The following is a 12,009-nucleotide window of genomic DNA, read 5'->3' as shown; positions in this document are numbered from 1 at the left end:
GCTTTAATTCAATATAGGTGAGCTAGGCACCTTATGGAGGATTACAAAAACAAAGGGTCAGGTTATAAGATAGGACTTCCCAGATTTCCATTTACACTCTGAAGGAATGAAAAATCTATTCAGGAGAAGACTGGAAACTTTATCTGCCGACTGCTGGCCTATATTTTACATCCAGTAGCCAGAATAATGCAAAAATCCACTTTTTATTAGAAGTCAATGTTTTACTGTGATACAGAGCTTAGTTATACGTCCACCTGGTAGTCCTTAAATAACTACCTATTGATACAGTGTGTGTTTGCTTCCAGTGAAGGAAGTCTGGATGCAAAATAGCATCTCACTATACTAGTAGTAACCAGAAGAGTCTGGTTTGCCTGTGGCTACCAGAAATCTCTGCACTGGAAAGCTGCCCAGTAACGTGCTTCTGAGCAGTGTGGTCCTGGGCTCGGGAAGAGCCCTGGACAGAACACCTTGTGTGGACCAAAGCAGTGATTTCCATGGTCAGAACTCAACCAACAAAAACTGTGATTTAATGCAACACACTAAAGAGGCAGTGGCTGGATCTACAGATCAGATCAGATAATTGAGGAAAATGGTCAGCATACTTCTCTGTAAAAGTTTTTACATATAAGTCAGCCTGGCTAAGCAGATTTAATACTTGTCCAAGTATTAAAAAGAAGTGGAAATCAGTTGCAGAGAAAAATATACCATTATCTAAGGCTAATTTTCTTCTAGGCAGCTAGAGCTAGTTTTTTATTTTGTCCGAGAAAACTGCCTTGGAACAAAAACAATACAATGGTGTGGATTGTGTATTCTCTTGAGGAAAGAAACAAAATATTTAGCCTGTACTGCAAAGGAAAAACAGAGTCAAATTTTAAAACTGACATCAGCATGTTGGAGTTCAAGACAGCACAGCAAAATGCTTGTTAAATCATTCTAGTGTGCCAGTATCTTGGTAGATTTGATGTTCCAAGAATTGGCTGTACCAGCTAATTGTCAGGATATGATTTTTTAAATTATTTTTAAAGGATGCACATGTGTTGCCTTATTTGGTTACAGATGCTTTACTGCCTCTTGGTACAGAGGAAAAAATAAGGGAAAGAAAAAGGGTAGTTGATTTAGTACAGTGACATTTTAGTGAACTCTAGCACCACATTCCCTATGGAAATATGTATTCTGGACTAGACAGTATTTCTTCAGAGGCACCAATAAAAATACAGCACTCGTCTTGTTACAGTTACCTCTTTCCACTTACTCCTGCTGTCCCCTGCTTCAGGGAAGCTCTGTTTCTGTAGTTCTTCTTGAACACAAGTGGAATTGCAGACATTCAACATTTCTTAAAGCCCAGCCTGCACTGTTTGCACTAGATGTTTATGAGAGTGCTGGAGCAAATGGAAAGCATCCCACTGTGGGGACAGAGCTGATCTCCACGGGAGAGACTGATAGTGCTGGATTACCTGTCAAAAATGATCTGAGATGAAAGGGAAAAGGAGCAAAGGGAAGCTATAAAACATTTGAGGGGAAATAAATCAAGCAAAGTTTTAGAAATGCTGTCAGTATAATCAGGGAGTAAAGTCTGACTGATGTTTTGTAGAATTCATTTGACTTTGGTAGATTTGTACGAAGAGGCTTGTGTGTCAATACAGATTTGCACCTTTAGATTTTTTTTCATAACTGTATGTTCAGGTTTTATGCAGTGTCTCCAAATGAGGTTATGTATGAGCAGCTTTTCCACCATGAACAGACAGCAAGCCTTGCTTCTTTCTTGGTATCCACAACAAAATTTAAAAAGAAGACAACCCAAAACACATACGAAGATACCAGCTTTGCTGAATCTAACAAAGGGTTACTTAACATCCTTTTCTTTTAACTATAGGTGCAAAGTTACTGATCTCCAGAGTCATGATGAGGACTCAGAATTGGTGCTTTGACCCAGTGTTGTTGGGTGCTTAAGTGAGATCAGAAGCTGACTCAAAATCTGCAAGAAACAAGAAATACTTTCTTTTCTGCAGAGGTGAGGATCAGCAGGAAGGGTGCTCTGCATGGGCAGATGCCAGGCTCCTCTGTTTCACACCAGCAGAAAGGTTCCATTTATCATGGAACAGACAGAGTCATTGTAGAGGAGTGAAGGCTGGGGAAGAGCTGCGGAGCAAAGGATAGGTGAAAGGCTCATAAATTCATGCAGGATTGGAGAAAGGAAAAAATCCAGATGTGTTATTTCTGTGGTTCAAATAAGAAAAGGAGTACCCAATTATCCCAGAGACAGCGCACAAAGGGAATGTAAATGTGTACAACTATCTGCAACTGGCTGATCTGTGAGCTAATATAGTCACCTCTGCATCTGTAGAAGTGAAATTTACTATTTCTTAGAGATTGGGAAAGGAATAGATACAGTTCTGCTTGTCTCTGACTGTCTCCTGTTCCTCTTATCATCTGTCTCTTGGGGGAATCTCATAGCAATTAGTTTCTAATTGCTTCAGTAGTCTACAACTCCTTTTATGAGAAATGTCATCCAAATATAATGGTTCTTGCATTTTTCACAGAAGAAGGAATTTATTGCATCATATTTTAAAAAAACTCCTTTATGTTCCTCCTTCTTCTATCACTTTATATTTCAGAAATAGAGGTAAAATATTAAAATGGATTTTGTTTTTTAATCAGATACTCTTCTGCTGTTGTTTAATGCTGGTGATTCACCCCGATTACATTTATTATAATGATGTAATTTGAATGATACTCCCAAAATTAGTGTGGGCCCTTTAATACCTCTCCCAGGTGCCATTTGGTTGGGGCAAGAAGGTTTTAGCCTTCTGCCTTTCGGAATCTCCCTAGTAAATCAACTGCATTGTGGGATCATCTCCAAACGAAATTTGCTTGCTACACAGCAGCAAGGAGACGTGATAGGATTATAAAACAGGACTATTTTTCACTGCAGAAATACTTGAACTCACTCCAGACAATTATGCAGCCTGCCATTTTACACATCATCTATTTCAGTATTCCTGCATCAATTATTCCATTAACATCACTGCATGCTAAGCTAGAACTTGTCATTGGTCCTGCAGACATGAGAAGGATGGAATATAATTAAAACTAAAAAGAAAAAAAGAAAAAAAAGAGGCAATTCCATGGGAGAGGCTTGGGAATATTCATTTCAGCAGCCTCACTGCATGTTATGTACAAGGTATTTTTATCTCACAGCCTGCTTAGCATTGTTAATTTCTACCCTAATATGGTTTAGCTCAGGACATAATGCTGAATTTTCCATTGCTCTCTTAGCTGTCAACTGAATTGAAAAGACTTGTTAAGTAGAAAAAAAAAATAATAGCTTTTTTCAGAGATTAAAAGAAATAAGGGTGAAAACAAAATTGTTCCGATAGGGAGGGCATATGCATTTGCTGTAAATGCAGGAAAACTCCCAAAATACAATGTTCAGAATTACAGTTAAGGAAGAAATTCTAACTCCCTGAAAGAACAGCTTGATAGCAATTCTTGCTTCCCTTTAGATTTAATGTAGCAATTTAATTTTTAAAGGACACAATTTTTAATTCCCACTAATCTCCAGAATTAACTATGTAATAAAGATCCTTGCAAACATTGAAATTTAACTATCCAAAATGTCTTTAGGAGCCTTTACAGAATATTTCAGCAATTGATAAACAGCTTTGATGCTGTGAGTGGAGTGAAATGCAAAGCTAGTGTTAATTAGAGAACTGGTTGCATCTTCTCCTCTTCTTCAGGCATTAGGCTGACTTGGCTCCATGGGCTGCAAATGAAGTTACATTGTTGGAGAGGACAGGATGGTTTGTTCATTGTCAGGTTTGGAGATGCATATTAGGAAGGATAACTTGAAGGTTTGAATACTTCATGCTTGTGTCTCTTTGCCATTGATAGTATGAACTAAAAACTTTAGCATTTCAACATGTCCTTTGATGAGAAAGTGGTTTTGGTTTTGCAGATGTTGAGCAAAACAAAAGAGGACCAGTACAAAATATGTAGTGTTGCTTGACCTTGGCTGTGTAGTCATGCTACTTCCCAAGTCTCTGATGCTCTTTTGTAGTCCAAAACTACTGCTTCCTCTCAAGAGTGATGATGGGAGAACTATTAGGAAGAATAGTTTGACGTTTCTCTGAATTCTTCTGTTTGGGAGCAATTACTGCTGGAATTGTTTCCTTTCATAGTCTTAATCTGCCACCTAGAATTTTTTGGTTTATAGTTTTCTGACTGGAGAAAGGATAGTCTTTTATATATTGGTGTTGATGGCTGTGCTCCTTGTGTCCCCAAACTGCACCGCACATTTATCCTCAGCCCAATACCCTCATGAGTGCAAGAGCAAGCCTTTCTTCTAGGTAAAAAGAATCAACAGCCTGAATATCTGTTTCATAGTTCCTGAATATGTATAAGGAACGTGGATAACAAACTAACCTTTCTTCCAGAGGCTAATTGGATTTCACACCCTTAGGAAGCAACACTGACTCACCAGATATAGTAATTCAGCTTTAACATTCCTACTGGGTAGCTTGGCTATTGACCTTTCCCCCCTTGCTCTTTATTGTATTCTATTTCAAAATTATCCGTTCCCAATATTAAATAAACAGGCACCTTGTGCTGCAGTCCTTTGAGAACAGTGTTTCTTCATGCATGAAGTCTCACAAGCTGCTGTGCACACACGTGCATGAATATTTCTTATTCTATTTAAATAAGCATCACAAATGCTTCTTATAGAAATAACGTATATTGGTCTGAAGCTGGTGTCCCTGCTCTGGTTTAGTCACTTTATCACAAAATAGTCCAAGTGGACATGAAGCACTCATAATCAGCCTACTGTAGTTATGCAGCCTAATAAGGAGTATCTGCATTTTTCATCTGTAAAAGGTGCAAAAATTCCCTCTTGCACCAAATAAAACACTTGATCATACTGACTTGCCCAGAATGCTCTCTTCTGAAGGTAAGAAAGAAAGAAAAAAATCTCTACAGAAGAGCAGAATTTAATTGTTTCAATCAAACTGTGTAGGCTTAAATGCAAGGCGGGTCTCTCCATGAATACAAGAAAAAGTTGGGATCTCTGAATAATGTTTCAAGGAATGGAAATCTCACCTCATGTTTTTCTTGAGAAGTCAAATTATGGGCTGAAAAGCTAAATGGTGGAGATTGTTTTTCCTGCCCTTTCTGATGGCTCATTGCAAACACAGTAGTAAGGGGATAGCTTGACTCTGGTCTTGCCAGGTTTCCACGTGGATGTTTGGTGGCATGGGAGAGCAGAGATGGAAGAGCAGGTGACAGAGGTCCCTTCCCTTACTGCTGGGTAGCTCAGAGAAGGGCTTTGGAAAGTATAATTGTACATACTTCCATGGCAAAGGGCTGGGCATGCAAGAATGCTCCTGATTCACTTTTAATGTAAATGTCTGTGCTATTTCTGCTCATCTTTCTATTACTTATCCATTTTATGCAGTATTTTTTCATAAAAGTGGAGAAGTAATTCTCTTTCTGTGAATGCAAATGTGGAATCCATTGAGTGGGTGTGTGCATACTTAAAAGAAATAATTGAATCCAAACATCTCTTATTTTTAAATACAGGAAACCAGAATCTAATAAAATGTAAATCAGTTCAGTCTCTGCTTTGGGCTTGCAGTCTTCATACTGTTAAAAAGATATATGCAGTAAGTGTTGTGCATTCCAATATCAACATCTTTCTTTTCCATGATATCTCTTTAACCCCTTAAGTCTTCTGAAATCTTTTTCCTTCTGGATGTGTGGTGAAGAGCTTGTCCAAGCTGAGAAAGCAGTTCACTTAAAGTCTGCTCTGTTCATTAATTCTCGACATTCACTCTTGCACATGACCTTGCTGAGTCTTCCTGTGGAGAAGTCCGTATGTGTTTGGTTTATGTACTGTGCTTCATTGATTGCAAACATCCAACTGATTAATTGTAAAGCACAGTTGCCTTTGTGATTTAGGACCTGGGCTTCTCAGAGCTGAAATAAACATACCACTGCCAGTTTGACTTGGGGTGCAAGTTCTGGAGTATAAATAAGTCCATCAGATTTCTGGTTTGAATTAAAACAGATTTAAACAGATTTTAGTTACTTTCTCAGCTCAGTTAACTCTCAGTGCCTGTCTAGCTGCTGGTCTGACTTCCTTAGCTCCAACTAGTATCTAGTGCTGAAAGAGAAAGGATATGAGCCGGCATCTAAAATACGTTAATTGTCTTTAGCTAACAGATGCTCTGATGTGTTCAATTTTAGAACATTAAAGCAACTTAGAAAATAAGAGCGTGTCTTAATTCAGTTCTGTTCTTAATAGGCTTTTTCTGTATGTGGCATGCAGATTGTCTTCTGTGGTCCTTTTGGCCTTAAAGCAAGCTGTTTCTGAAGACATTTTTTTCCCCCATTCTAAGCTCTGGAAGCCTACAGGCTAATGAAGTGTCATGATTTAAAGAAATAAAAGGCACGTTTCTTTGTGTGTAACCATTAGATCTGCAGAAACTTAGGGAACAGTTTGAAGCTACCTATGTACATCAGCACGTATGGCTCTCTGTTCTGCTAAGTACTTAAAGAGGGAGCGACATTCCAGAGAGAACAGTTAACAAAGTCGTTGTGACTGGCAGAGAGGAGCTGAGGAAGAAGCCTTGCACTTATCCTCAGACTTGTGCAGAGTCAAGCAGCTGGTTAAAGATGACAGTCCCCGAGACAGAAGACGTTCAGCCTGCTGGCCACTAAAGTAGAGGTTTTTCCTCTTTCCATGACACAAGAAAGAGATGGAAAGCCTGGAACAGGACTGTGTACATAAATCACTGTTCTGAATAATCACTAGCTACAGTGTCTGATAATTTATCATTCAGCCTCATCCGGCTCCATCAGCTAAAAATAGGCACCTCTGATAAAGACATTTCTGAGAAAGGTGAAAAAGACAGTTCAGTTAACCCTCTTGGTGATGTATTCCTCTTCAGAGATGAGCTCTGTCATCTTCTTGGCAAATAGTGATGGCCAATCCAGGCTACCAGAGGCCTCCTGCTAAAGTGGCAGCCACCAGAGCTGCAAGAGCTTGATCCAGCAGTGAAAGCAGCAGCCATGTGGCTGGAGCTGAGTTACTGCTCTGAGGATGTTCATGTTTGTGGAGAGTGACAGTGAGGGTGACCCATTGGCCACGCAGACAGATTCTGCAGATTATGAAAGGGAACCAAAGAAGCTGATTAATCATAACACCCTTTTAAAGCAACAGGAGGTTCTGCACTGGTAGGTGATTCAGACTGAAGCTTAAGACCTCAGGATTTTGATTTCTAATTATTTTCAATTATTCATTTCTTAACGAATTAAAATTTTTAAATACTGCTGCTGCCTCCTGTAGGATGGTAGAAATAGGCAGTTTTTCACAGCTGTGCAGGTATGTATCCTGCCTATTGACTGCTCCTTTTCCAGGTCAACTCAGAACATCTGTAACATCACAGGTATTTCAGCAAGCTGTGAGCTCACATCCAGAGAGATGCCTGAGGCAAGCTCCATTTTGTCAAAATCCTAAAAAACGCTTAGTTCTACAACTGCTGTATTAAAATGAACAAGAAGGCTCAGCATCTCTCAGAAGGACCTATCTTCCCTTCCTGCTATTAAATTTGCTGCAGCAGGCACTAATGGACTGTCACTGCATAAATCCCCTCTTGGAAATCCTAGCTATATTGTCCTCTCAGGGAAGGTTTTTCTAATATAAGCAGAGAAGGATTTCATTTAACGAGAAAAGAAACCAAGCTTAATGAAAACCTAAGGAATTGCAAACAGTTTTGTACTCCCTAAGATCTGCTAATCTTTACCAACTTCTATTTCTTTTGCAATATATATTCTGAAACTTAAAAAAAAAAATCAAACCTTGACACAAAAGAAAATTTTACCATCAAATCTTTTAGAAATAATTTTGTTCTAAGAAATAAATTTGTGCCTCATCAACTGGAGTATGAGCATTTAACTTCCTTCTTTGGAATTGCTTAAGCTACAGAAATTGGAGAGAAAACATTTCATGCTGTATGATCCTTTTAAAGTCAATATTGTCCTTAATCCTGATTTTCAAATTAAATATTATCCTCCTTTAAGCAAGTGCATGCACATATACCTTGAAAATCAATGCTCTTTATCCTGTCTACTGTAACTATATACACAAGTTTAATTTTTGTTATAAATAATGTTTGTAGGCTTAAAAATGAAAAAAGACTAAAAACTTACTAACTGAATAGTTTCTGATGTCATTGCTAAGGGTGCATAAGTCACCAACAAAATTACTGTTTTCATGTAGCAGCAGAGGTCCTTGCACTAAGCAGGCTGCTATTGCTTTCTGTCTTGTGCTTTCATAAACTTACAGCTAAGAGCAAAATACAGCATGGGAAACCAGTCATTTCCAGGTTATCAGCCACGGTCAATTTTTGTTGATGTGAACTTTCTTTCAGAGTTTTCCTGGTGTTCCAGACTAATTATCAGATATAATTAGAATAGTAGATTAGAGTAAGCTTAGGCAGAACATAAAATTTCAAAACAGTCCAGGCTGCTTGGGTTATTCTGGACAGACTGAAAACCCCTAAAACAATTAATGCAGGGTAGAGATTTGCTTGTCAAGAGCAACTCTGAAATGTTCCATACTGGCTAATAAGGTCTTGAACCAGCTATCCCAGCAGAGCACACCATGATTCTGCTTCCCAGCTTGTGTCTTCTTCAGCTTCATGTCCTTCAGGGATGACCATATCATGGGCTTTCTTTCCAGTTGCTTTATGTAGACGGCAATACAAACAGGGCATCTTTTGGGGATGTTCTGGAATGATCAAGGATTTAAGTTTAATAAACAAAAGGTAAATAGAAAATACCACACACATGGTGAACATAAACAACATAGCTAAAACGACATAATACATTTTGCCCTCTTTAATGAGAGTGGGGTTGATTTTCTGTCTTTTCTAACATGTTGTGGTGAGTTCTTAATTGTGGAAGTTACAGCAGGAAAAAAAAGGGAAGAAAAAAAAGCAAATACAGAGTTATTGTTTCCTGAAAATTAGAAGCTCAAGAAGTAGATGATCTAATTTCTTTACCAGCCTCAAGTACTCCTCCAGCCAGATGTTCACAATTATAAAATACACATTATAACCTACTACCTGAAGGGACAAGAATGCGGCAAAGTGAATTGCAAGTGTCTCTGCTGGACATGTAACCAGGTTTCTATCTTTGTGCATGCTGGTAGTTTTCCATCTTATTTGGACCCTTGATTCCAAACTTGAGGCTTTCTTGGTTGCCTGAACTTCCTTTGTGCTTGTGGTGGCTGTGGGGAGTTCAAGGACAAAATATACACTTTTATTTATGACCTGGAGACAATGAAAACACCTGTGGATTCTTTCTGATTTAATCTAAAAGGCTGGGACATTTCTGAACCCTTATGCTGTGATCTAGCATTGCACTGTGTTTACCTATACAGTGGTTTCTGCACTGGAGGGTGAGCTGAGCAACCTATTAGTCTTTTCGTGGCATAAATATAGTACTTAGCATTCAAATGGCAACTTGTGTATTGAGCCAAACCCAATTATTTGCAAATGAATCAGTGCATCCTCCGGGGGAGGACTGTAATACCAAGTGCTGGTTTGAAATATCATACTTCTGTGGGAGAATTCTCTATAGGTAACGTGTTAACTATTCTCCATCTAATTTTAAGCAAAGAAAAATTGGAATTCACTGGTTTGCAAAGAAAATTCTACCTTTTTCTACATCTATTTTGAAAGCCATGCCTATGGAAAAGCAAGGTTTTCACTGAAGTTTGGCATCTTAACCAGAGCGTGCACTCTTAGGCACTGCTTTAATTATACATTATCTTAACCACTGTAAAATACTGAGCCTTATTAAGATAGCCAAAAGCCTTCTTTACAGTTGATTTATTAGAGCTTGAAATTAACTTTTCACAATCCAGCTCAAAGGGATCAGTAGATGTGGAAATTCAGCTCTGTCTACAAACAAGTTTCCCCACAGCGATCTCCCATGCTCTCTCCTGTCCCTTGCAATGCATCTCCCCTCTGTTAAGACCCCAGTGCTCAGACATGGCAACACTGGGCATCAGCTCTCAGCCTGACACCTCTGTTCTCAATGTCAGTGCTAATCTTAACAGTTGCTGGGGAATGATCTCCTGAAAAAACATAACTTTAAAAAACCCACATTTACCCTGGGCTCACCCAGGTGCTCAGATCTGTCGTGGGAGGGCTGCACCAGGCTGGCTGATGCAAATGTTGTTCCACTCTGGTGTGTTTGCAGATGAGTATTGTATGGAAAAAAATTAAATAGGACCCTCTAGCTGCTTAGAGAGCTGAGTTGTCCACCAGTCAGTGAGATTATATTGCTCAGTCAGCAGGGAGGACAGTGTCATATGGTAATTTCATCCTATACTTCATTTCCCAGCTAATTACAGAGAAGTAGGAGAACGGAAGACAAAGACACAAGCCTGATGTGCCCTTGTGTCCCTTTGAATAAGATTTATCAATAGGAAATGCTTTTCAAAGTTGTTAGAGCTTCCTCACTTTTCTTTGTTCCTTTACCTAATCAGGTATTTTGCTTGTTTTTTTGTGATGAATATTGGTTGTACACCTATTGATTTTGTTAAAATGTTGTTCAAAAAACAAGTCCATCATCTTTAGAGTAGTACAGATGTCTGCCAGTTGAGTACAGGGATCAGCTCCCAGTACAATGGCATTTTAAACTTTACTCCTGATAGCATGCTTCCATGCCATACCTCACAATATTTGCAAGGTAGTTGGGATTTTTCTCTCTCTCTTTTTTTAATTACACCTTTACGCTTGGCTTGCCCAGAGAAGTTGAGTGTTGTGCACCAGGCTCGCAGGGAGTAGGACTGAATTAGCATGGGACAGGGGAACAGTGGAAAGGCAGCTCCCTCCTGTTTAAATTAAAACTAAGCCACATCAGAATGTTGCCAATTAAAAATAAACTGAATGACTTTGCTCTCTCTGTAGGTGACCTGTCTCCACGATTTCTTTGGGGATGATGATGTGTTTATCGCCTGTGGTCCAGAAAAATTCCGCTATGCACAGGATGACTTTTCGCTGGATGAAAGCGGTAACATCAAACACACACTGCTCTCCAGTCTGTTTTTATTTGATTTGCTTGTATCAGATAAGAATGCTGCTTTTGTTCTGTTTTTAAGACCTAGTGAATGGAATTCAGCATCCTTTTGTGATACTATTCTGGTCAGCAAATACTGTAATTGGGCAAATACTGACTGAGGTAGCCTGAGTCAGAATAAATGGACTCCTACACCATTTGACACATACTGCCCAATCTGGTGGTGGATATCCTTTCCATTTTGCAGTCAGATAGGTATATTTTTTCTTGAGAACTAAACAGTAGAAGGTCTCTTGCCCTCAGGTACACACGTGAATATTAAAAAATGGGAACAAGGACATTTAGAAGAAAAATCACCTGCTCCAGTGCTTTATTCTGTTGGTTCAGAAACCAGGGCAGTAATTCCCTGTTTAGGGAGTGGACGGGGGCAGCACTTTATTTGTCCTTGTTACAACTGCAAGCACAGATCTGTGATGATGTGAGTCTGTATGATCAATTAAGCCATGAAATCTTTGATTTCACAGAATACCCAGAGCTTGTTTGTAGGAGTTACCCCCTACTCCACCTGGCAACTTCAGACCCCAACAGTGCAGGCTGTCTGCTGGTGCCAGGGAGTGCAGGAAGAGTAAATTAATGTAACTTTGACCATTTAAACTAGAAGAAAATGTGGTCTCAAACACTCAGGCTCATTTCCTAAAGCTCTAGGTATCCTGTATAAGGAACAGGAGCCCTGTGCTGTCTTACATGCTACAAACTGACTCACCATTGAAGACCAAAAAGGACTTTTGCTGTTTACTAGGAAGTCAAGCAGCTTCTAATCTTCAAACACTGTATTTTTATTACTGCTTTGCAAGCCTGGTTTTATTTGATGCTGGTACTTCTGACTTGTGTACTCCAGATGAACCCATTTGATGGTCTTGGGTA

The 12,009-nt window shown here is 39.2% G+C and overlaps 1 protein-coding gene across 2 annotated transcripts in view; it reads left to right on the top strand.

Moving 5' to 3' along the window:
• DCX (doublecortin) overlaps positions 1-12,009 on the top strand; it is a 63,223-nt gene that overhangs the window by 36,392 nt on the left and 14,822 nt on the right. For both annotated transcript variants that reach the window (XM_051630485.1, XM_051630484.1), the window contains exon 3: positions 10,977-11,079. In XM_051630485.1, coding sequence (XP_051486445.1) covers positions 10,977-11,079 — 103 coding nt within the window. The remainder of the gene's footprint in view (positions 1-10,976; positions 11,080-12,009) is intronic.

This window comes from Apus apus, chromosome 12, assembly GCF_020740795.1.
Source record: "Apus apus isolate bApuApu2 chromosome 12, bApuApu2.pri.cur, whole genome shotgun sequence".
NCBI lineage: Eukaryota > Metazoa > Chordata > Aves > Apodiformes > Apodidae > Apus > Apus apus.
This window is presented reverse-complemented; position numbering and strand designations above follow the sequence as displayed.